A 24,361-nucleotide genomic window follows, 5' to 3' on the forward strand; every position below is an offset into this window, starting at 1 on the left:
AGAGAAGTAAGCGATGGGACGAAAAGCATGTTGGTAAGGTGAATACCTAATATATATATATCGAAATACGAGCCCCTAAGAGACATTGGTGTAGCGACGGCCATAGGGGACCATGCAAATATGGGCCTCGGTAAAAAGAACCACAATGGACTACAATGGTCACTGTTGCATTGGAGAAACATGGAAAACGGCTGGCTGAGAGAGCCAGTAGGAGTGGGGAGAAGCAAATAGCGCCCAATGTGGAGGATTAACCAACTTTCGAGACCGAACAGGACCACAGTCACAGTGGAAGGAAAGAGGGAAACAATGAGTAAAGGAGACGAAGAAAGAACAGGAACAGAATTGCATGCTTATATAATTTCGGAAGGCGATCTGCGTCCGGTCCGCGTCAGGCATCACCTTTCCCCTAACTCTCTAAAAAGGGTCAATTTTCCTCCGATGTCGCTGCTGTAATCTGCTGTAACAATTCTTCAAACACTCAAAGGATATCCTACAAACTCTCGTTGTGGTGCGCGCGGACTAGATCAGGAATTTGAGGGTGGAAGAACGAGTTACATCCATTGAAACAAAGAGACTTAGTAGGTTTCAAAAGGTCTCAAAGGGGTCTCAAAGGGAAGCAAAGGTCCCAATGAGCGATCATTTGTCTTATAAGAACTTGAACGAAACACTTTTCTATGTCCACTACACAGTCTTAACTTGTCGACGATGTACACTGGTTCAGATATCGAATTGGCCAAAAGACATCGTTCCGAAGAGGTCGTAGAACGCATTGTGAGTTTTCTTCAAATCCAAGTGCACAAAAATCATTCTCGTATATCGTAGTCTAAAGTTCGGGTGGTGTCAAATTCTGCGAGTTCTCCACTTATCAGGCAGCAACAAGTGAGTAGCATACCTTCTATAGGTGACAAGCCATTCAAGATCACCCCTTTTAGGCAAGGATCAACGAGCTTGAACAGGAAGTCCAAGCTCTCAACGAAGAAGTGTCGGGCTTGACGGTTTGTATTGTCACTCTCTTTTTAAACTCTTGTTAATTATTCTTTAGTACTGTGAAGATGAATCTCTCGAACGCGCGAAGATCGAGGTAGCCCAACTGTACAAGAAATCGTTGAATTTCCAAGCCGAAATATTTCGCCTCAAAGCTCAGAATAATGCACTGAATGAAAGATTGTCATTTATTCAGGTCAGTCGTTTATGGGCCCCGTATTTTAAGGTCTAATAATGTTCCTTGACAGACTAACGACGTTCAAAAACAAAAGACAGAAGTGGCTATACAAACAGACATTCCGATGCATGTACGCAATCATCCGTTATAAGTATGCTACGCACTTCACACTTAGCGCTACAGCCGAGCATACCAGCGGGTCACCCGGAACTTCTCCACATTGCTACGCAGACGTCTCCTCCGCAACATACCAATATTGTGAGCCAAGTGTTACCCTATACCGTCTTGAATGAACTAATATCTTCCTCTTCCGCAAGACGGTGCGCAATCCTGATTATAATTCACACTAAGTGCCACTCACTTCAAGCCAATAGACGTTGAACATTGCTTCGGACACCCATAACGTAAGTTTCATATACACTGAGTAAATTATGCTGAGCTGACGTAGACATAGCTCTCACCCATTGCCGGTGCCTTTGACGAGGTAAGATCAAGTGTTGCTGATGTGTTTATGCGCCTCTCAAGCGGGTGAAGGGAGTCTCGACAGCACTAAGCAAAGAAAAACAAAAACTTGAATCGGCCATTTCTCTGGCTGATACTATCGCAGTGCGTTTCGCCACATACTCAGTCGTATTCGATCTGATGGGCAGCCCAGGCACGTTCCAAGTTGGCGCCTCCTCAAGCCGTATGTCGTCCCAGTCTCCTTTAATTCTATGGAATCCTGAGCATTTGACAGGCAAAGGACATCCATGAAGAAGAGCCTTTGCTGGAAATCAATTCTCGGAGCTCTGTAGGTCCTTGGTATATCATGAGGCTTACTCTCACTGATTTGAATGCACAGATTACTCTCGTGGATTTGCTGCAATATCCTTTGGATGCAGCATCCAATCAACAGGCCTCACTGTGGTTCCCAGATGCGTTTGCATATGTCAATGTGGATCTGGGTGCGGAGTATCAGAGTCTGGTCTCTACGTGGATTGATCTCGAGCGAACAACCCAATGGAGGACAAATGCGAAGGTGCGGCTCCCCACCGTCAACCGCCCGTCACTGCTAGCCGAGTGGGTAGACAAGAAACGGTACAAATGCAAGGCAAACGAACCGAATATCGAGGATTGTGGTATTGAATTTGCTGAGAACGTGAAAACTTGGTGGACTTCTTTCCAGCCAGCGTGGAGACAGAGTCCGACAGGAGAGAGACCGTCTCTGCTACATATAAGGTCTGATGAATGGAAGTCTATCGATAAGTTCGGATTGAATGGTTGGTTCGGAATCATTGTATGTTTGAAATGGTGGGGCTTAAATTTACAATATCGATCGGTCGAAGACAATACTCAAGGAAAGGGTGATTGGTTAAAAATTGTCGGAGATGTTTGCCATGTCATGAAAGCCTTAGTAGAACATCGTCGCGACGCCGGGTCGAATTGAATTACTTTACACCATGTATAACCAGTAACGACTTAAACTTCTTCAGGTCAAACTCTTCAGGTTTAAAATAGTCTCATAGCTTAGGCTCGCCTTGACCAATCCATGTAAACGTACAACAAACACTCGAGCGGTATGATTTAACTCGTGTCACCCTGTATAGATACATTTCAAATAGAGAGTATCTTAGATCCACCTACAGCGACGCAATCCACAGCGACATATGTTCATTCCTAATGATTGATCAATTTTCTTCACTCAAAAATGCGTACAAATGAACAGCTCACCCGCCCAAGAGACAGCACAACCACAAAATCTGCGTCGATTTCCCACCTTGCTGTATGTCCGATGATTAAATCCACTTTGACAATATCATAACAATCAAGGAATTGGGAAGATACCGCTCTACAGTCGAATCCTTGGTCAACAAACTGCGCAAACGGATCACAGTGTCCGATCAATGGTTTGCTTGGTCTGATAGCCAATTTGATTTCCCCTTCATGCTCGAAGATGTACTGGATCTGTCCTGCGGCCCACGGTTTCTGGAAATCTTTCGTCTGGTGGTAACAGACATAGCTATTCCCGACAACACGACTAGGAATGCTATAAAAGCCTTTTGCGGCCGGAACCTGCGAATAACATCTCGGCTGAAGATTTCCCACTCGTTTCGCAAGCTTCAAAGGGAGCTTAACAAATCCTGATATTACCTTGTGGCCAGGTGGTGGTTTGTTGTTGCTTTTGCCTTCCATCATTTCCGCGACCTCGGAGCCATCTAAATCGTCACATTCATCTTGGTCTGATTCGACATTGTTGTAACCATATGCTTTATCCAAGAGAAGTTTGCAGAATTTTAGGATATCGGGACAATCAGGTCGCATGAGCCAACGTCGAAACAAGGCCCCTTTATAGAACACCTTCAATAGGGTGTATTCCAGTTGACCTATTTCAACAGTCAGCGGATATCTATATTGCAGTGATTTCCTTACCAATTTTATGATTTGTGGGCATCCTTTGCACCTTACCGATCAGTCTCTCGAATGGGAATCCCCACCAATTGCGTACAGTAGAAAAACCATCCATGAAATCGTATATATGGAATGCCAAATGATGAGTTGGTAGCATGAATCCTGGGAAAATTTGTTTCAATCCGAGGATATGGTCCCTCAAAGATGATCTGAATTGATCACGGGTCTTGGGGGACAAACTGTTCCGAGTCATCAAAATGGATGCACAAGTGAGATGCATCGAGGTCTCCAGTACAGGAGTCATTTCAGCAGCGTTATCCACTGCTGAAGGAGATCCCTTACCCCACATGCAGATCAAAGAGAAGGGTAAGTGGATGTTGAAGAGAACTCGCCAATGATCAGCTTTCAAAGTACCTGCTTGCTGAAGCCCCATGTCAGATGGTGGGCGCGTAATCCATGAAGGGACAACAGTTTCACGAATGGATCTTTGGACCATTTGTAGGACCTTATCTGATGCTATACGCACCCGTGGCAAGGGCTTCAAAGGTTTAGTCAGACGCTGAAAACCCATTGTAAGAGTAAGACGACTACAAGAGCTCATATCCACGCACCCATTTGACCAGCTGATTAACGAGTTCCGCTTTTCCGAATTTACCCTCGGGAAGAATGTCAAGGTCGATGCAGACAAAGGATAGCGCTATCAACGTTTGCCTATTCAGATTGACCTTCAGCTGTTTATCACCGACTACATCATCGACCAACGGTTGTGTAAGGAAACGATGTATGTGCCCGACAGAGTGGGCACTGTGCCAGTTGAAACGTTTGATTGTCTCTGCTAACAATTCGAAACGACCTTCTAATCCCGGTATGCGAAGGGGGTTCATGCGTTGATTTTCATGTATATTGTGTAGCTGTAGCCAGGGAATCGAAGGGGCGGGCTTATCCTTTGGCGTGAAATGTGGCCATTCAAACGTTTGACCAGGGTTCAAGATTCGCTCCGAGAGCTTTGAAATATTGGGCTCATTAGATTAAGCTTCAGAACAAATGATTTACTCACCCAGCGGTACAAAGCATCTCCAAACTCTCTCCGACTTATACCTTTTTTACCTCTGGAATGAAAATGGGACTGCAATCGTATTTCCATCTTCTCGTCTGGGAACTCCATCAGGTCATTACATACATGAGCCAAGACAACCCATTTGAATTTCCCTAACCGTTTTCGAAGACGATCACGGTGAACATCTGAAACTGGAAGGCCCTGAGACAATAGATAATGGAGGTCAGAGATACCTTGAAAGGCTCTAGGATTCCCTTGAATCTCTTCCCTCAGTTGTTCCATTCTAGAAACACGAGCAGTTTGCTCTGCAGAAGAGAGGTCGCCCCATTCAAGAACGGAGAGTCGTTGATCTACAGCTTCAGGTTCGTCAAGCCCTAGAACTTCCGGCGGATTTGAAGTGGTACCGGTCGAGGAGGTGAGCTCGGAAGAGTGAGGCGGTGGGGTAAAATCATGATAGAAAGAGATGAAGGAATTATTCTGCTGACTCTTCTTGGATGTTTTTGATTTCCTGTGTTCTTCCTCACTAGACTCAGGATTATCCAAGCCGAGAACCTCACGAGCCAACCTCTGCATCAGAATGAGGAAGAAGATATGCATAGGATCAACCAATAGCTGTTTTATAGGATTCCAGTATGGGAGACGCCAAAGTTCTGAATATCGGGTACCATAGAAAAATTCAATCTCGTTTCGTTCTTTTGGCGTTTTTGCATTTAACCATGCCTCAGCTCCTCTTTTCAAAAACTCAACACCCGCAGTCGTCCAATTTTGATAATCAGTTCTCCCTAGATGAGCGCGATGCCAGCACTTACACAAGAAGCAAGTGTGATGAGAAGTAACATCAAGAAAGCCTGCAAAAGGGCGGGCAGCCTTGAAGTCCATCAAAACTCCAGCAATGGCGACCCGGAACACACGCTCATTAAGCCCTTCACTGCTGTGAGATCGATACGTGTGACGAGGTTGCAATCCCCGTAGGTAACCAGCCGAGAACTCGTCAATGAGGAGACGCCAATAATGACGATGCTCAGAGTTCTTAGCGTCGGGTTCACTTTTCCCTTGAATGAGGCCAGGAATGAAGATCCATGCAGGGTCATTGCGCATAGAAAGGGGAAGATTGAGGCACACGAGTGATGTGATGCCCGTCGACCTTGTCTTTCCCCGAATTCGGTTTCCCTCGACATTGAAAAAATCGGCGTGCAAGAGAAAGACCCATCTTCCCTCATTTCCTCGTTCAGCAAGAAAAAGCTTCCCGTCATGTCCCCTGAAAGTATGTACGAATGAGCCATCTTTGATATCTCGCTTTGTGTCCGGGATTTTCTCGAATGAGGCAATCTCGTCGCAGAAACGGTCTCCGTATTGTTCTATTCCAGGATGAGCAATGAAACGGCCGAACCATTCATAGAAGGAGTAGGCATGATAAGTCTTGAATGGTTTTCCTTCCTGCAGCAGCTCTGTCCCACATGGATCCGAGAGTTCAGTGAGGCGCTCGTTACAGTGAGTGGGATAGACAGGATCAGAAGGCCCGTTAGGGTAGGTCGGGATGTGTGTGAAGCTGCAACGAGGGCATACAGCATAAGGAATGCTCTGAACATCCAGATTCAAGGCCTTTTCTACAGTTTGAATCGATTCTGGAATGTCGTTGAGAGCCTTCTTCTGAATGTAGTTTGGTTGTCCAGCAAGTGAAATGAAGGAATAGCCGAACAGTTTCAACATTTTCAGTAACACCCCGGAACCGCGACGAGCTGCCCCCTCAAAAACCCGATTCACGAGAGCGATGGTATATGCAATCAGGGTGGGCGCATTCAGCTTTTCCTCAGGTTGTCCAAAGGAATCGGCTATGAATACATCTTGTAACTAAGGATCCATGGTGACAGTAAAGTGAACACTTACTGTTGTTGATTTTGATAGGGGATATATCATCTGGGTATGCTGTTCTCCAATCGTACAGGATATCTTCAAGAGCATTCACGTCCTGCCATACCCCCCTCACTTTCTCTTCGGCAGCAGTGTTTTTGATCTTCAGAAGTTCAGAGCGCACATACACAAGGCTTCGATCAGCTGTGTCGCAGACAGTATGAATTTCATGTCGATCGGAATTACTGGTGAGTTCCTGAAATCCATTGCGAGCATTTACAATAATAGCTAGAAGACGGTCGGCAGATTTTAGGGCCTTCTGAGCAATAGCGCCAACTTTAACGCCAGCGTCCGTCAACCCAAGATCTCTTGTAACCTGTGATAGTGTCAGATTTTGTTTGAGCGGAGGCAGATAAATTCACGGACAGGTTCCCTCAGATCGATCTCAGCTTTTGGAGTATTGCAGTTCGAGGGTGTTGGTGGTGAAGATGAAGTGGATATCGCGGATGGCGCAGCTTGTAAATTTCTCGCTTCTTCATCAATAAGGTCTTTGAAAGTGGTCTTTTTGTTCTTCCACTTCGACATACCAGATGGATTTTTTCAGTTTTTCAGTTAAGAAGAATTTCGAAGGGGAGTCCTCTAAAATTCATATAAACACCGGTCCGGAGTGATCTCGAATATGATGAACAATTTCAATTACACAAGGTTGGGAAGCAAGGAAACGATATCAGACTCTAGTAAGATACTGTTGTACATGAGGATTGAGCAGTAAGTAAGATTGTACAAAGTTCCCGGTCACCCTGCTTTGCCTTGCTTGTCAGACTAAAGATTTTGCTGATTGTCATTTGTTCACTGCAATGAATAAGTTGGTTGAACGCACGTAAATAGAACGATGGTTTCTTTTTGAGGTGCCACTCTTAGGCAATCGACCGTTTTGGCGACGTACGCCCATCTAAAAACAATGTTAGATCAACAAAGGAAGCATTTCAGACCAATTTACCAGCGATGGCGGTAAAGATAATTCATATTTTCGTGCGGTAGTTAATCGATGTTCGATAGGGGTATTACAGAGGATCTTGTTCAAGCCTGTAAACGAAGTGGACGCGGACTCATTTGACGGCGATGAATTGCTGCGCGAAGGGTCAGGCTGTTGAAGGCATACAAGACAGCCAGATGCGACACAGGATTAACGATCATGATATTTCCAGTCGGGGGAAACCACATACATTGCCACTGTCGGATAATGAAAGTACAGGCCGTTGTGTATTGTCATTCGACCGTATTTTGAACGTTATACCTTGGGGTGGCAAGATAGTCGAGACTATATCGCTCATATTGACCTGCAACAGGATTCAGACATCTGCTTATATATTCATATTACAAACGCACGTCATGGATAATGTCTGTGCTGAGGGCGTCCATCTGTACAGGTGTTGTGTCAGTTTGATGCTGTGATAATGATAGAAGTTCACCTCTGGAGAAGATTGTGATGATTTCTGAGGGTCCAGCTGTAAACAACTCTCCGAGTGAATGGCTGGAAATTCCGACCCTCTTACTTCCGGACGTACCTCTGAAGCGCAGACAACCTTCCGCTCATCCTTTGAATTGCGGTCATTAGACAGCTACACATAAAATTTACTCCAACGCGAAGCAGCGAAAGGCACAACATCGCGCACCTCTTGAGAAGTTTCATCTGACTCCTTTTTCGGAGTTCTCTGGAGCCTTGATCAACGATCAAATAAGATTTGACAAATTGATCACTGACCGAAACCAAGTATCCTATACCGGTCGATGGTGTCGACTGTACTGTGAGCAAAGTCGTTCTCAAAGCTCGGACCTCCTTTTCTCGGGACTGCAACTCTCCCTCAAGGGAATCACGAAGTTCCTATGCCATGTGCTTCAAGAAAGGAATAGTCGTAAAATGAAGGCGCGAACCTCTAGAAGTTTGAGGTCCTCTCGAGAATTGGAAAGCTCAGTTCGAAGCGTTCGAAGGGTATTGCTCTAGAAAATTGCGGGAAATAAAGCCGGTACCGAGCTATGAAAGTTAAACTATTGGCACCTGTGCTTCATGTTTAGATGTCGCATCCTGTTGTGACATCTCCAGTTGGGTACAACGTTGCTGCAATGTTAACAATTCCTGATCCTGAGAAAGCAATGCGGAACTTTCTTGAGGTCCTTGGGGAGACATTTGGGATCGGGCTTCATTACTGGAAAATCTATCAATTTGGGTCTGAGAGGGTAAGGTTGTCAGCAAACCATAGTTCTGGGATGGAACCTTACCTGTAATGCGAACATGTCTACTTCTAGGGCTTGCTTTTCCGCTTCGAGTGCTTCCAGGCGTCGACAACTAGCTTCAAGCTTGCCTTCGTGTTCGTCAACCTCATGTTGTAATTGAATTCTGCACTGCTCTTTAATTGAGAGTTCATCCTGGAATCTTTGGCACGACGTTTTCAGCTCTGCTTCAAGCTCTTGCACATGGTTCTGAACATAATGAGTAAGTGGGTTCGTCGCGAACTCGATCGGAAAAAAAAATCTACCTCAAGCGTAAGCTTTTCCGCTTCAAGTGCTTCAAGGCGTCGACAACTAGCTTCAAGCTTGCCTTCGTGTTCGTCAACCTCATGTTGTGATTGAATTCTGCACTGCTCTTTGATTGAGAGTTCATCCTGGAATCTTTGGCACGACATTTTCAGCTCTGCTTCAAGCTCTTGAACATGTTTCTGAACATAACGAGTAAGTCGGTTTGTCGCGAACTCGATCGGAAAAAAAATCTACCTCTAGCGTGAGCTTTTCCGCTTCAAGTGCTTCCAGGTGTCGACAGCTAGCTTCAAGCTTGCCTTCGTGTTCGTCAACCTCATGTTGTAATTGAATTCTGCACTGCTCTTTGATTGAGAGTTCATCCTGGTATCTTTGGCACGATGTTTTCAGCTCTGCTTCAAGCTCTTGAACATGTTTCTGAACATAACGAGTAGTGGGTTCGTCGCGAACTCGATCAGAAAAAAAAATTCTACCTCAAGCGTGACCATTGAAGGTTTGCAGGTTTCGTCGAGCAGCTGTTCAAGTTGAACTTTAGAGTTCTTGATGTCATTGAGTTCGGTCTATCCTAAGATGTGAACATACAACAGAACAGAACAGTGAGATCATGATACCTGGAGAGCATCACTTCGAACTCGGGCAATCTCCAACGAGTCGAGTGCGTCTTGAAGAGATTTTTCGAGCTGAGATTCGCGATTCATGAATTGGTTGGACTGGGTCTGATATAGCATGTGAGTAAATCAAGCGGTAGCACAATGGGGGCGGAAATCAAATCTGTACCTCGAGCATCTTGACCTTCATTTTTTCATTGCAGGTTTCCTTGAGAGATAATTCGAGCCGAGCCACGGTTTTATCAAGTTGGGTCTATGTCGTAAATGACGAGTGGATCAAATTTTGAAGAGTGTTTAGGTACCTGTAAATTATTGTTCGACGACATAGATGTCTGAAGGGCAATATCATGTTTGACTCGGTTTTCCTCCAGTAGATCGCGAGCGCTTCTGTGAGATTGCTCCAGTATAGCTTGGTGTTGAGCGGATCGGATCTATAGATGAAAGACTCAGTAGAATCAAACATTCGACACCCGCCATATACTCACTTGCATGGCAGACATTTTCAGCTGTAGAGCTTTTTTATCCGCTTCGAGCGCTTCCAAATTCCGGCGAGCAGTTTCGAGCTTGCTCTTCTCTTTGTCTATCTCCCGCTGAGATGATTGACGGTATTTTTCTTCGATCGAAATTTCCTTCTCCTGATATTTCAGGTGTGAAATAACCAGCTCAGATCTAACCGACTCGAGCTCTTGGGTACATTTCTAGATATGATGAACTTAGTGATCTTAGCATAACTGGGACAGCGTAAATTATACCTCGATAATCATTGTTTTATTGCTCAGCGACTGGTCGAAAAGCAATTGAATTTCATCAAGCTGGGTCTAATAAAGGTCAACAAAGTGAATCATCTTTGAGGGATGCTGAAGTATCCTACCTGCATCAAAATGTTGTCTGAACATAGTTGGTCTATGTGATGTTGCTTGGGATCTTCCAACAAAGCATCTTGCATCTCAATGGATTCAGACTCTAGATCATGAAGCATGAATTGGATCTTGTCAACTGATACACTACTGTTTTCCGAATCGTTTGATTGTATCCTTTCAAGCTTTGAAAGGAATTAGTCTCGACTGTGCAAGTTGGTAGAAAGGACACAAACCTGCAGTGGTTGTGCAATTATTTCTCGTGCTGATTGAACGTCGCTGCTTTCATGAAACGACTCTGGAGACATTACAGATTGAGGATGATCTGTGCTATTGCTTGCTTCTGTCCTTGACGTCTGTGCCTAAATTCAGGTTCATTTCGCGGGTCTTTTACAATTCCTACCTCCGTCGGAATTTCCTGATTTCCGGGACGAGCAAGATTCAGATTGAGGACTACATGAGACTTCATCCCAGCGTTGATGTAATATTCACGATGATACACAGATGGAATGCACGTACCACTAGTTCCCTGGCTCTCCCGTCATAAATCTGTTTGGATAGTATGAACCTCATGTATTATGCCGGAGAAAATGGATGATGACCTGGGAAGTCGTGGCCGCATGCCAGTTTTTTGTCATACTCTCGTTTTGTTTTTGTTGAAGTCCCTTAAACGCCTTGAAGACAACATGTCAGTATGATATTGATTAAGGATTGAGTATGATTCACCTTCTGTAGCTCTTCGTAGGCCTCCAGAGTAGCTTGCAAATTGGTCAGAAGAGTGTTAGAACGCTGCACCAGAAACTGGAATTGTATGTTTGAGAGTGGGAGAGTGAAATTGACAATAGACCATACTGAATTGTCATCTTCGATGCGCCGATATTGTTCATTCGCTGTTCTTCCCTCACTAAGGCGCTGAAGTGAACCTGCAAAATTCTGCGAAACTCAAAGTTGAAATAAGGTCTAGTTCATAATATTGACCTTCACGCACCTCGATGTATTGTTTGAACTCGTTACGTTCCTCGTTCGCGTAATGTCCGGGCTACCATGAGAATATGTTTGAGTGGATGCAACAATTGGTAAGGTATGACGGTAAGCACCATGAGGCCTACCCGACTCTCCATGTCGAGAAGTAAAGCATTTTTAGCTCGTAATTGAACCTCTGTCGAAGCAAGCCTAGAGGCAAGATCATTGTTGGTTTGCAACGCATGTCCGACTGCCACATCTCTTTCGTGGGTCAATTGTGCCAAAGTTGTTCGGAGTGTGTAGTTTTCAGCTTGGAGACGATCGTTATGAAGCGGGGAAATGAGTCTAACTTTCTATCAGTTGAGTTAGTAACAATCGTTGCATGTAATGACACTCATGACATACAAGATGTTCTATTTCATGGTCAGAATCATCTGAGTCGTTTGGTGCGGAGAATCTATTCCTTTTGCGGGGCATTTTGGAGGCAAAAAACAGATAACCGACCCAGTCTTAAACGATCAGATCCCTTTCAGTGAAATCGTGCCAGGCTCTTGATAGGCACTTACCTTTGTTCCTACGCCCAATCCTTTGACAGCATGAATGAGTTACATATGAAAGGACTTTGTCCAAAGCCAAAGTGATACGGTTATCCTCCGATATCACATATATATACAATTCCGTTAGGCTAGACTCACACGTGCTAGAACAGAAAGGGGTTGATTAGAACCACTAACAATCCTTTGAATGCGCTCAAGAGTGACTCGAGTATAAACAGAATGAACATGATAGATATTGTAATATGATCTACAGACTTTGACTATAGAACTCTGAGCTACTGTTTATTGACAGAATCGTTAGTTGGAAAACCGATACCCGCTAGATGGCCTTGGTGTTCCGCCATTATGTCGACCCTCTGGAGTATGGAACCTGGAAGGATAAGGAACATTCGTTTCGTGTCTGCAATTAGGTCGGTCTATGAATGAAACAGTAAGACAAGCAAGCCGGAAGTAGGGAATTGAGCTTACATCGAAGGTGGTCTTTCGGATATGCTTCGACTATGTCAAGTACGCAATACTCGAAAACCAGAAAACTGTGCTTACATCGGTTGTCGAAAGCTGGAATTCGAGTCTGAGGTACAATGGACGATGAGCGGTAACTGATGGTTGCTTGAGTGTACGACATTCATTAATAATGCGTAGAATGTTGAAGACAGAAGAATTATCTTACTAGATTCACCCCGGCTCAATCCTTCCCCTTGGTAAACTCGTGGATCATGCACACGCGGTGATGCGCGAAAGGCTCCAGATCCTGGAACTCAATCAATACACGATGCATGAGGTTAGATTCATGTGCACCATCCGGAGTCGAGTTTGTCTTTGTTTCATGAGATCGAGAGTCGACAGCTGGAGATTTCAGAGGAAAGGGTTGAGAATGGACCTTCATGTTGCCAGGACCTAGCCGGGAGAGGAGCGGATGAGTGTCATGACATAGGTGGAAGGATTTGAGTATTACGTGAATCGAGTGCTCGGGTCGCTGCCAAATTTCCTGAACTCAATCAGCGCGATGCATAATGTATTGCGACGTATCTCACCGTTCACGTTCGGGCCTTTCGTCGCTATCCCCGAAGGTGAGGAGTTGTAGGAAGATGAAAGGGATTGGCGCTTATTATGAGTTGATTGCGGGGTCCTCGCGCCATCGGTTACTAACCGGGGGGAGTGGATAAGTTGTCGGACCTTTGAATGTCAAGTTTTTGCTCTTACCATTGACATTGGTTCTTTCAGTCGATGAAAGAGACGACGGCAGTCGCCCAGAGATGCTGATAAGGCTAGATCCGATCGGTGTCTCTACAGATACACAGATGTTACACAATACTCTCTGAGAAGAGAAGCCACCTCACCAGATTTGCCTAAACGTGATTGTTGGAAGAGTCGTGGATCTCGGGTTGATGTAGAGGCAGTTAGCGATCCTGCGATTCGGTTGGTATTCGATGCATACCGAGGTGTAAAGTGTCTCACCGTTTGCGTTTGGGCATTTCGCTTGCGAAGGTGGAGAGGTTTGAGAAGATGAAAGCGATTGGGTCCTAGCATGATCTGGTCGGGATACCGTCGGAACGAAATGCAGGAAGTTGGAGGTAGAAAGCTTTATTCTTACCAATGACGTCGGTCCTTTGTTTCGTTGAAGAGATTGCTTGCATACAGATGTTGACCGGACTATAGACTCAGTCAGTTTCCCAGAATTGCACAAAACACTATAACTTACTTGGGTCCTTCCACAAGAATATAGCATGCTTCACTGTTCAATAAGAGGCCAAAATCTAATCGGACTTGTTCTATCTGTGAAAGGGAGAATCACAATAAGAAAGAGATATCCACTACATGAATGAAAGTATACTTACGATCATTGGTACCAGGGTGCAGAGGACGAGCGGTTGGTTGAGAGTGTCAATGTCGGAACCTTCTGCATTGACGAGACTTATAGTGGTACGACAGCTTCTGTGATCATTCAAGTTTTTCGGTAAAGCCGCATTCTTGATCTTGAGATTACGATTGTGTCCCATTGCCGCAGGAAACAAATCCACGAAGTAAGTTTTCGTATTCGGACCTAAGACAATGTTCCTAGAACGGATCATCTCATGATCAGTGGATGTGATTCTCAATGAAAGTATTTGTCTCACCACATCTCTTCGTGTAAAGGCTTCATAGCGAATGAGCAAGAAAGAGACTAGAAATGAAAGGTGAGAGGATGAAGGGCTGGAAGGCTGAAAGGCTGAAAGGAATCAAGACGTTCCTAAAGCAGAAGCGTCATATTCATTATTTATACCCTCGTGTTGATTTCCTTTGTTTTCTCTGAATCACAGAGTTATCATAGGTTATCATGTGAACGCGTTCAAAGGACTGCTGTAATGAACCCTGAGCGTCAACCCAACTAATTACGTCATCCCACTTTTGGCCTTTACTTCCAATGAAAGAGATTCTAAAGCACAAAGACGACTTCCGGCTGTTCGGATTCCTTGATTCGGAGGATCCTAGGCACCTCATGTGTATGAGGTATATAAAGCGGTTTGAGCTGCCTGTCAGCCCATCTTCCCTTGAACATTTTCACGTCACTTTTGCTCTTTCATATCGTTCGAATTCCTTTCACACCTCGGGAGGAAAATACGAGGCTAATATACATCGATAGCTCATTTTCCTCGCTATGGCCTTCGATTTCCACCTTATACAAACCTTACAAAATCCTGAAGACTCAATTGTTGCTCTTGCATTTTCGAAGGACCACCGATATTTAGGAAGTGCAAGCAAAAATGGTTCAAAAGATGGGGTTATTCGAATCTACGATGTGGAAGCTCGATTCCGGACGATATGGTCCCATCGACAGTTATCTCAAATCGAAACGATCAACTGGGATAGCGATCACAGTCTAATAATGGGAACCGCGAAAGGAGAATTATTGACATTCAGTCCGAAAACAAGGGTAAGCAATATCTTCACCTCCTCGAAGATTTGTCTTCCATCATTGTGTTAGGAGCACTATGCAAAGCCCAACATTATTCATATATTCTCTTCACCCATTCACTCGATCGAGTTCAACGACCCCAGAAATGAAATGCTCATCTGCGCGGGCGACAATATCATTGTCATGAAGAAAGAAGGTGGTAAGGTGATTACTTCGTGGTATAGGAATCTGCTAAAAAGCATAGATCGCTGGTTTTTACGAAGATGCTTTCATTGCACTATCTCTCCCAGTGCCAATCATAGTCTCCAATATCTGCCAGTTGTTGTTAGTGGCGCCCACTTTTTGAAAGATCAAAGACATTCTGTGATTACATTTCTACATCATGGACTTTGGTATGTTTTTGGCTATTTCGAAAGAAAGTGTTGTGATAGGGACGTTCTATTCAGGAAAATCAATCTCGAATCAGGTCATAGCCAGTGGATTGTCTATCCGGACGATCAATTGTAAGTTCCTCGTGACAATAATATCTTCGAACTTTCAATTGATAAAGCTTAGGGGGGCAACGGCAATCGCTCCAGACTGTACTGCACTAATGGTAACGAGCTCAAAGGGCCTCGATCGTTACATTTTATCCTCGGGCTCCTGGAAGAAAGAGACTCAGACATCCCTTGAGCGTGCGGAGCTACCTATCATGTCAAGCACACACCTGCCTGTCATCTTCATAGATAAGGGCCACGCCGCAGTTGTGGGGACTGCCAATGGTTATGCAGTCATCTGTGATTCTGAGAATGGAGGAAGGATTCAAACCCTTCGTCATTCTTCTTGTAAGTTCTTGCTTTAAAGAGGGAGAATTATGCTTGCATCTAAGATCAACCTTATACAGCTGATTCTCTGGTAAGCGGGCTGGTAAGGACATTTGATGTTATGGCATGCTCCAGCAAATAACACTGTCTACAGGCATACGACGAAGAAAGCCTCTCGATGGCAACTGGAGATGTGGACGGCAATATCAATATCTGGGTTCTTGGATTCCCGGACAGCAAGCGGATTCGATTTCTTGGGACGTTAGTCCCTGTAATGGTCAGCAATTGTCATTATTTCGAAAATTACTCCTAATATTATACAAGGTCCCTGTTCCAGTGATAGAATGCTTGCGCGCCATTTCAGTGATAATCCTGCTGGTACTAGTGTTCGGTTTTCTTCCATTCAAATTCATTACTCTACAATCGTTGTGAATGATTCTTATCCCTTCTGCATCAAGCTCTACCTCTTCCCCGGTAGATATTGATACTATGTAGCTAACATTAGTTCCTCCGGTTAACTTTATACAATAGCACTTCTGTAGCAATTTCTTGCCTAGTAGAATATGATTTTACGGCAAACCAGCTGCATTTGCCACTGTTCGTGAAGCTAGGTATTGAGAAGCATTGCGGAAAACGATTTCCTCAAAGATTCTTTAAATCTTCTTCATGTCGGGCCATGCGTCATCCACAGAAGTTCATTGATTGGTAAATAAATAGTGGTCATCATGGGATACAGGAAACTTAGTATTCTGTCCCATCGTTCGATACGAATCGTCGCCCAAGCAAAAACATGTGTAAGGAAGAACGCATGAAAAGGCAAGTAAAAGATACGAAGATCGTAAACATCGACATCTGTATGATGGCGGGCTCCATAAGTAGTCGTATTAATTCTAGAGGAGGGTAGATTGATTCACCATACACTGCAGAGTCTAGAAATAACGAACGAAAGAAGCCTCACAAACTGCATGCACATGTCGGAAGAAGACACCGATATACGTTAGCTGGGAACTGGGACACGCGTGCCTAAACCGAGACCTGCGGGACCACCGCAGTGGGCGACGACCGGAACGTGGATGCCATCTGAAGATAGCATCTCGTCGACGTGCGATTGTGAAGTGTAGTTCAGGATTGGTGTAAAACACTCCTCAACTGCGTGGTAGTTGGGTTGGGAACTTCATTTTCCCTTCGATATACTTGTATAAGATGACCACAAGAGATGCGAACAGCATGGTGTCATCCATTGCAGGTTTTTGTGAGTGCATAAGAAAGCGTCTTCCAATCGAGCTTCACGCGTGGATGCTGTGGTGGAACTCGAGGGCAAGGGCTTCCCCTATAATCAATGAGGCACAAGCACAATCCAAGGGACAACGACTCTTACTTGTTTGAGCAATTTCATTTCGTTAACACTCCAGAATCCACGTTGATCTCAGCAAGAAGGGAGCAAAAATTAGAACAATAGCCACTGAGGAGAAAAGAAATGTCACCTTGTAAAAATAGTCTCTGTGAATGATTCGGAAACCCATCGCTGGAGTGACAGAGGTATCTTCCGGGGACGCTGATATGGGGCGGCGAATTGGGAATCAAGATCGGCTCTTCAGAATCTAATGCTGATAATTGCATATTGAGAGAAGTCGAAGTCGACGCAACTGGGAGACTCTGGTGACGTGAGGGAATGGGGCGGAATGATCGATTGTTGCAATTTTTTCCCGTAAGTAATGAGAGGGCGAGGAGGGAACCTCTCGATAAGTTGATATTTAGATTCTCGTTTTAGATTTCTTCGTGTTGCAGTGTTTTCAAGCGCATTCTAAGTAATGTCAGGTTACAACGAGATAATGAGGGTAAATAGGTATTGGTGTTTTGCCTAGAGAGTTTCGATGATGTCAGCAAACCGGACTGGTTGATTAGAGTGCGATGATAGACGATTATCATCAATACTAGAGTAGAGTACAATTATGTGCTCATCATCAATACTAAAGTAGTGTACATTTACATGAATGTCTTGGACGGAGGAGAAATTCTAGGAGTTCCGCTTCAACTCATCAGACCGTTGACCAAGGTAAGTCTATAGAATGGCATGATTCAAGGTCTTGTATTCGATGCGCCATGATGGTCGTGCCTCAATCATACGATGTAAGTAGCAAACATATATTGTTGGGATCGAGAATGATCTGGGACTGGTATAGTATAATCAACTTCGGTCCTTAATGTTCCTTTCTGTTTTCGTCGCGACACTGCCAGCTTATAAAGCCACCCATTAGCTGCACGCGATGACTGTAGAAAACAGGGTTTCACCTTACTGCTCTAGATTGTCGTTGGACTCATTGAATGTCTTTGTTTACGACAACAGCTATGAGCAGATGCTTTCGGTTCGTACCAAAATATGAACGCACATAGATGGATGCTCGCTGATTCTTGAAGAACCGGGATTCTCCATTGTCTCCTTCCTAAGTCGACATAATGTCAATACAAAGGGGCGATCGTACAGGAGCTAAACTCTTACCTTCTTTCGAAAACCCAATGCATATCTGTGTCTGGTCGTAACTTCCGTTCCCACGTCAGCATCGCTAAAACTCTTCTTGAGACCTCCCCATGATGGAGTATCGAGCCTAGGTGCCATAGTATAATGGGTCTTTTGAAGGACCTTTAGCACAATCTCATTGTGAGATAAGTATATATACCGTTCAAGATGACATTACAAACCTTGCATGGTAAACTTTTCCCCTGAGATTCTGTTTTTGATTGCAGAACCTGATTCTTCGACGTATTTGAAGCTAAAGCGGAGACCAAATTTTGCTCATCTGTAGTCTTCCGAACTTCCCGTGACTGTCAGAGGATTGTTTAGGTAGGACGAATAACCTCCAATGTTGGCTCGTTTATACCTTATTGTCTTGAACCACTTTTTCTAGGTTATTCCGATGTAGCTTGTGGTGTTCCTGCGTCTAACAAATTTTGTTCAGAGATCCGCCAGTGTCGAAGCAATCACCTCACTTGAGATGCTCTCTGCTCTTGATAGATACGAAGGTTGTTCAATTCGGAGCGAAGGGCTTCCACCTCGACTCGTGCCTGAGCAAAGATATCGAGTCAATCCCCGGGTAGGGTGAGAAGACATACCATGGTATATTTCCTTTCTTTATTCGTCTGATCCTAGACAGTATAATTATAATTTGATACAGGGTAGAATAGAGGATCGCACCTGGATATTCATTAGCTGGCCGGTCCCTTTTGCGATGTTTTTCGCGTCAATGTGTTCATCCTTGAGCGACTCCAGCTCCCGTAGCAAATCCTGATTATTCATCCGAAGGTTCTCCAATTCTTGTAACGTTTCCTCTAGTCTACAATGCTGAAGATCAGTTCGTTCCTGCAAGGCCTTCAATCGAGTGGTCAAATCAGCGGACTGCTCTTGTGCATCCAAGAGTTGAGCATTCTTCTGAGACAGAATGTCTGCGTGAGTCGTCATATTGCCCTTAAGAGACTCCAGTTCCTGACATCGAGCATTCAGAGTTTTCTGAAGGGATTCCAGTCTCTGTTCCGCTGTATCTAGCGCATATTTTTGAGAGCTACACTGTTCACGACAACCTTTCAGCTGGATAGTCAAATGAGACGTGCGGGCCTGCTCGTTCTTCAATTGTGTATTCTCTTCTGCAACAAGCATTTTCATGTCGTAGTAGTCCTAGAATTAATTTCATCGGTTATCGGGTCTATCTTTATTGGACAGGGACGTACTGCTGTCATAATCTTCAGGTTCTTGTTTGTGCGAAGTAGCTGCTCCTTCACAAGTTGGAAGCTTTTGCCCTGTGATCGATGTTTCGTTTCGAGGGTTTGAATTTGCTTCCGTAAATCGGTTGTCATCGCCCTATCTGCCGCTTCTTTCGCTTCAAAGGTTTGCAGCTCTCGTGAACGTTCCTGTCCATAATGGAGGTATTTCAGTGTTGTGTATATATGAGGAGAAGACATACATTTTCGTTGATCCTGAGAAGTTCAACAAGTTCCCGATCATGACCCTGAATGGTCACTTGGAGGTCTTTGAACTTCGGCTGAGTGGTCCTGAACGCACGCATTTGGGAATCGCATTGTTCCTGCAAGGACTTTGATTGGATAGTCAAAGCAGGGTTCTGCGCCAGCTCGATCATCAACTCTGCAGCCTTCTCAGTGTTTGACATATTCGTCTTGTCCTGATCGGTTTCGAAATATCTGCAGTCCTAGGAACTATTCCAGTTGTGACTGCGTTTGAATCTGTGAAGCAAGACGCACCTTTAGCATCTTCTTGAGACTTTTCTCTGTGATGAACAATTTTTCCTGCGAAATTTGGATAATTTGATCCTGTGATCTACGTGCCTCTTCAATGGTTTGTGGTATGTTTGCATCAAGTACCAATCCCGCGTTCACGACGTTCGAAGCTTCAAGCTCTCGTGCTGGTTCCTGGTCAAATGAATATCCTGCAGTGACTTGGCAAATAAGGAGGAAAGGTACCTCTACAAGCTCAAGAACTTCAAATGCCTTTCTTGAATCAGCGAGTTCAGGCTCTTTTCGTATCGATTTTTGAGGGAGAATTAAAGGGAAGTTCGATTGAACCTGCATATGCTTCAAAATTGTATTCGCGCCTAGAAATTTGCGTAGCTTCTCCGAAATCAAAGTATTCGCATGTGGTTTAATCGACCTTTCTTCCTGTTGTATTAGATCCGCATAGTTCTAAGACTACGATAATCATCGGGCAACAGCGTGAGGAAGGGATAGCTGACCTGCAATTCGCTGTTACGCAAAGCGCGTACTTCCACTGGCAGTATGATGGTTGCCGCAGCCCTTTTGTCGTTATTTTGATGTACCGGGTGCGCGGACGATTCATGAAGTAGAGGACATATCAGCTGAATATCGGTCATGAGATGAAGTACCGTGGGCGGCCCCACTCGTTTCTACAAGGCAGAAACTTAATTTATTTCTTGCATTAATTGTATTAATTTCATCGTACCTCCTTTTTTTCGCTTGCGAGGGATAACTGCCTGTTCAATGTCGTGCATAACAAATCTATGCTCTGCTCCGTCGTCCTAGAATCGTTTCCTTGAGCTTCTGGATCATTGCGACCATCGACTGTACATGTTTGCGTCTGGGCATGAGTCATTGCCCTATACTTCTGCTTCGATTTCTTGCTAAAGTATTCGTTCACCTTTTTCAGATGTTAATCGGGAATGAGTTCGTGATGAAGTCTACAGATATGCCTACCCACCTGAACTTTCACTTTAGCATCCTTACATGTCGGGCATTGCGATTTTCCTAGCTCCTGCCTTGCCACATGGAGGGCGGTTTCCAGTTTCCCCTGCTCTTTGCGAAGTCTGCCTAATTCTTTCTCTCTTTCATTGTCGGTGTCCCTTAGGTTCTTTAGGATCCGGTCCTTTTCTTCGACCAACAGGCACACATCCTGCTTGCCTTTGCTGAGTATTGAAAGCTCCAAATTTTTCTCCTACCTATCGGTAAGCACCACAAGAATGAGTTCATACAGACAGGCGCACCTCTAGCTCCGCATGGGCTTTCTCCTTGATAAGTTGTACAGAGGAACGAAATTCGATACGGAGATTGTCTACCTCTTGGCATTTGTGCACAAAAGAACGCTCGGTATTAGCCTTTTCCGTTTGCAGGCTCTCTAGTTCCAAGGCCATCTCCTAAAACATCAAAAGACCATATGAATCAATGTCTGAAAAACCATGGTAATGCCCCTTCTGCTGATTTACCTTCATCTGATCTTTGAGGGTTTCAACTTGATGTATTTTAGCATCCTGCACCGCAACGAGTGACAAAAGTTCTTGGTTATGATTTCGCAGAGAATTGAGCGTTCTGCCGGCACAAATTTCCATGTCAATCAATGCCGTCTTGTAGGTATTGAGCTCTGATACTCTGCACTAGTGACAAATTGTATTGAGAATGGCACCGAAAAGTAGTGCTGGTCCATACCTGGAGTTCTTGGTCCTTAGCCTGGGCAGTCGCATGAGATAAAATACCGTAAAGTGGAGCACCAAATACATACATGAAGTTCGTGGTTCTTAACCTGGACAGCAGCATGAGAAGATGCGAGAATCCTCTCATTTTGCTTGAGAAATATCTCCCAATCCTCATTATCACAGAAATTTTCGGTTGTTAGCTGTCTCCTCTTCCAAGTTTCAAGTTCTTTCTCGTTCTGGAAACCAAGATTTCAGTGGTGACTCGAGCTATGTATGTGTTAGAGGAATAACGCGCACCTTCAATGTTTCCATACTAGTAACCTTGATAATTTCAACCGTAGACTCAAGGTTTGCATACTTCTCGCAAAGTTCTTGGTACTCTTGGTTTCTGCGATTCAAGAGGCAAAGGTTCTCCTTTCGTATATTGTCTAATTCTTGTGCTTGTTCGCTTTTTGAATACTTCACGTATGTTTGGATCATCAAAGCCGATATGTGATTAGGAACCGCCCACCTGTATTTCATTGATTGCGGACTGCAATTCTTCATTTCGCTTCCGAGATGCCTTGAGTTCCCTCATTGTGATTTCATGAGAACTTTGCGCATTTGCTTCGCTCGCTTGAAGGTTCTCAATAACCTCGTAGAAACAATTTAAAGGGCAGATAGATGGAAAGCATGGAAATTACCTTGGTATGATTTTCCGCTTTTTGCCTTGTGACCTTTATGGATAACTGGAGCTCATCAATCCTATTTCGCGCGAGTGTGAGCTCCTGAGCTTGCGCTTTAACAAGTTGTTCCGTCGTTGTTACGAGAAGTTCTAATTCTTTGACCTGAGACTATTCGAGTTATCATCAGTACCGAAAAAAAGACCATCGGTTCTAACAGTTACCTTCAAATTTCCGCATTTGGTATTCGCAGTTTGAATGGCGCATTCTTTCGCCTGTAGTTGATATCGGCGTATGAAGATTAGAGATATGGTCTTCCAGATAGCCATTTACCTTTAACAGTCCGTCCAGTTCATTTTTCTCCGACTCCAGTTGCTGAACAGTCCGCTTGAATTGGGTTTTCCATTCCGAAGCTTCTTTGACAATGAGCGCCTGGTTGTGCTAAAACCTTTGTCACATTCTCAACATAGCAGGTTAAAGTAGAATGTTACATTGTTCTTTTTGCACAAAGCTACCTGCCTCTCAAGACCTTGATTGAGTGTATTTAAGTCAGTCATTCTTTGCTTTTGAAGTTTGAGCTCATTTTTGGATGCCTTGCTCTCTTCCTATGCGATTGGATATATCAATATTGTGCAAGGATTCAGGGACTGAGACTGCCTCACTTGCAATCGCTGTTCGAAATCCTTAATTTTCTCCGACATGGTCTTCTTTAGGTGGGAATCTTTGTTGATAACGGTCTAAAACAGGAGGGAAGCTTTCGCGTTTGGTGAAACAAACCTTCCTACATACCTTCAACCTTTTCAACTCATGTTCCTGATTCGTAACACGGACCCTCTGTTTCTGTAGATTTGTGTTGAGTACAAAGCAATCTACAACAACGTGAACCAAACTTTACATCAAGTTCGACGTTTATAGCAGATATAGTGCCTAACAATGAGTTCTCGGTCATACGACTTTGTACTTGAGCAATCTGATGAAAACCAAATTAGACACTACGATGAAGGCGAAATACGACTGACATAAAGAGAATCCTTTTCCCCATTTCCCATGTCATCGAAGTTGTCTGTACACTTTGTCCGGGATTGAGTTAGCTGCGACTGCCTCTCATGTTTCTCAAACTTCTAATTTTGGAAATGAATGGTATACCATCAATAACACTGAGCAAGTTCTTACCGTCCACAGTGCATGGTATTCTTTCTTGTAAGAGTGCAATTCCTCGATAAGCGATTCGAACTGCGGTGAATTTCACATTCAGGGCCGGGTATCCACCAACTCGAGACAAACCTCGGAATTCTCTTGAGTATTCTGCATCGACAATCTTTCAATTGCTTGGTGGAAATTCTGTCAATGGCCTATCGAATCAAAATCTCGTCCTCCGTGCACTAGATCTTCACGCACATCAAGAATATTTAGTACGGTAGTTGGTGTCATTTCCTGTGTAGACTGATATCGATGAGCTTATTGATGTCAACAAGAAAATTCAAGACAGGCTTACTGAATTATTCCGGTGGAGGGAGACGAATCGAATCTTCTGATTATCCAATGTATGAGTCTTCGCCATTGTGATAACTATATTTGAAGGCATACTGTGCGATACGGTCCTTCTGCGGCAGCAGAATTTGAACGTCTTCTCTTCCTAGAAGGAGGGATTGCTTTAGGACTTGGATGCATTAGTCCAACGATGAGGTGGAAGTCTTTGTTCACAGAAGAAAGGAGAGAAAGAAAGGAAGTGACACGTTTTGACTCGATGACATGATATGGATTATCCGTTTGTTCGCTTGGTTGTATAGGCGCACGTTGAGGGGTTATGTTTCAGGCAGGGATAGGCTGATATAGATTCTTCACATATTCATACCTATAGAGGTACGACATACTCACAACAGGTAAAACACGCATTGAGACCGTAGAACACTAATGACTCCTTGTTGTGTTATGAGTTTAACACCGTTATTCGCTTTGCCGTCCTCAGGCAGAAATTTAGATGGATGGTGTCGTCTTGACGTGCATTGAGAGTCCAATAATGGCACTACTTATGTTCGTGCGATGAGGGAATCATCAAGCGCTTGCAATATTAGCGCTTATATTAAACGCA

The 24,361-nt window shown here is 44.2% G+C and overlaps 5 protein-coding genes across 5 annotated transcripts; 2 read left to right on the forward strand and 3 right to left on the reverse strand.

Moving 5' to 3' along the window:
- Window positions 1-1,970: 1,970 nt before the first annotated feature.
- Window positions 1,971-2,588, forward strand: C8R40DRAFT_1048003 (uncharacterized protein; the record flags this gene model as incomplete). The annotated part of the gene is made up of 1 exon (XM_046224472.1): window positions 1,971-2,588. One exon carries the CDS (start codon window positions 1,971-1,973, stop codon window positions 2,586-2,588), a length of 618 nt encoding a protein of 205 aa, XP_046085289.1.
- Window positions 2,589-2,839: 251 nt separating this feature from the next.
- On the reverse strand, window positions 2,840-11,898 carry C8R40DRAFT_1171713 (uncharacterized protein; the record flags this gene model as incomplete). The annotated part of the gene is made up of 34 exons (XM_046231751.1): window positions 2,840-3,525; window positions 3,572-4,109; window positions 4,162-4,554; window positions 4,608-6,439; window positions 6,495-6,834; window positions 6,885-7,034; window positions 7,405-7,410; window positions 7,459-7,605; window positions 7,685-7,798; window positions 7,848-7,880; window positions 7,931-7,966; window positions 8,027-8,080; window positions 8,135-8,173; window positions 8,224-8,343; window positions 8,394-8,459; window positions 8,518-8,688; window positions 8,739-8,939; window positions 8,996-9,175; window positions 9,231-9,410; window positions 9,467-9,553; window positions 9,605-9,709; window positions 9,771-9,854; window positions 9,904-10,032; window positions 10,087-10,299; window positions 10,354-10,419; window positions 10,473-10,643; window positions 10,695-10,814; window positions 10,862-10,921; window positions 10,978-11,007; window positions 11,061-11,132; window positions 11,185-11,391; window positions 11,447-11,497; window positions 11,556-11,774; window positions 11,827-11,898. 34 exons carry the CDS (start codon window positions 11,896-11,898, stop codon window positions 2,840-2,842), a joined length of 6,972 nt encoding a protein of 2,323 aa, XP_046085290.1.
- A 355-nt stretch (window positions 11,899-12,253) lies between these two features.
- Window positions 12,254-14,121, reverse strand: C8R40DRAFT_1171714 (uncharacterized protein; the record flags this gene model as incomplete). The annotated part of the gene is made up of 14 exons (XM_046231752.1): window positions 12,254-12,394; window positions 12,447-12,476; window positions 12,522-12,577; window positions 12,649-12,729; window positions 12,777-12,875; window positions 12,934-12,966; window positions 13,013-13,123; window positions 13,182-13,265; window positions 13,319-13,387; window positions 13,437-13,511; window positions 13,573-13,631; window positions 13,681-13,754; window positions 13,817-14,036; window positions 14,096-14,121. The coding sequence occupies 14 exons, from the start codon at window positions 14,119-14,121 to the stop codon at window positions 12,254-12,256; spliced, it is 1,158 nt and encodes a 385-aa protein (XP_046085291.1).
- A 495-nt stretch (window positions 14,122-14,616) lies between these two features.
- On the forward strand, window positions 14,617-16,172 carry C8R40DRAFT_1195411 (WD40-repeat-containing domain protein; the record flags this gene model as incomplete). The annotated part of the gene is made up of 8 exons (XM_046233078.1): window positions 14,617-14,892; window positions 14,944-15,073; window positions 15,194-15,266; window positions 15,321-15,377; window positions 15,430-15,698; window positions 15,758-15,768; window positions 15,832-15,954; window positions 16,002-16,172. 8 exons carry the CDS (start codon window positions 14,617-14,619, stop codon window positions 16,107-16,109), a joined length of 1,047 nt encoding a protein of 348 aa, XP_046085292.1. The 3' UTR covers window positions 16,110-16,172.
- Window positions 16,173-17,694: 1,522 nt separating this feature from the next.
- Window positions 17,695-23,830, reverse strand: C8R40DRAFT_1171716 (uncharacterized protein; the record flags this gene model as incomplete). Its single annotated transcript, XM_046231753.1, has 34 exons — window positions 17,695-17,739; window positions 17,805-17,948; window positions 18,017-18,121; window positions 18,178-18,318; window positions 18,378-18,500; window positions 18,557-18,616; window positions 18,666-18,740; window positions 18,789-18,821; window positions 18,871-19,347; window positions 19,401-19,580; window positions 19,634-19,876; window positions 19,929-20,096; window positions 20,148-20,366; window positions 20,417-20,587; window positions 20,644-20,838; window positions 20,899-21,132; window positions 21,182-21,331; window positions 21,401-21,568; window positions 21,621-21,641; window positions 21,694-21,843; window positions 21,905-22,066; window positions 22,119-22,241; window positions 22,291-22,440; window positions 22,494-22,544; window positions 22,603-22,710; window positions 22,785-22,874; window positions 22,932-23,006; window positions 23,059-23,109; window positions 23,165-23,239; window positions 23,289-23,390; window positions 23,443-23,502; window positions 23,554-23,610; window positions 23,668-23,712; window positions 23,765-23,830. The coding sequence occupies 34 exons, from the start codon at window positions 23,828-23,830 to the stop codon at window positions 17,695-17,697; spliced, it is 4,317 nt and encodes a 1,438-aa protein (XP_046085293.1).
- Window positions 23,831-24,361: the final 531 nt, after the last annotated feature.

The sequence above is a fragment of the Lentinula edodes genome (genome assembly GCF_021015755.1).
Source record: "Lentinula edodes strain Le(Bin) 0899 ss11 chromosome Unknown C8R40scaffold_22, whole genome shotgun sequence".
Taxonomy (NCBI): Eukaryota; Fungi; Basidiomycota; class Agaricomycetes; order Agaricales; family Omphalotaceae; genus Lentinula; species Lentinula edodes.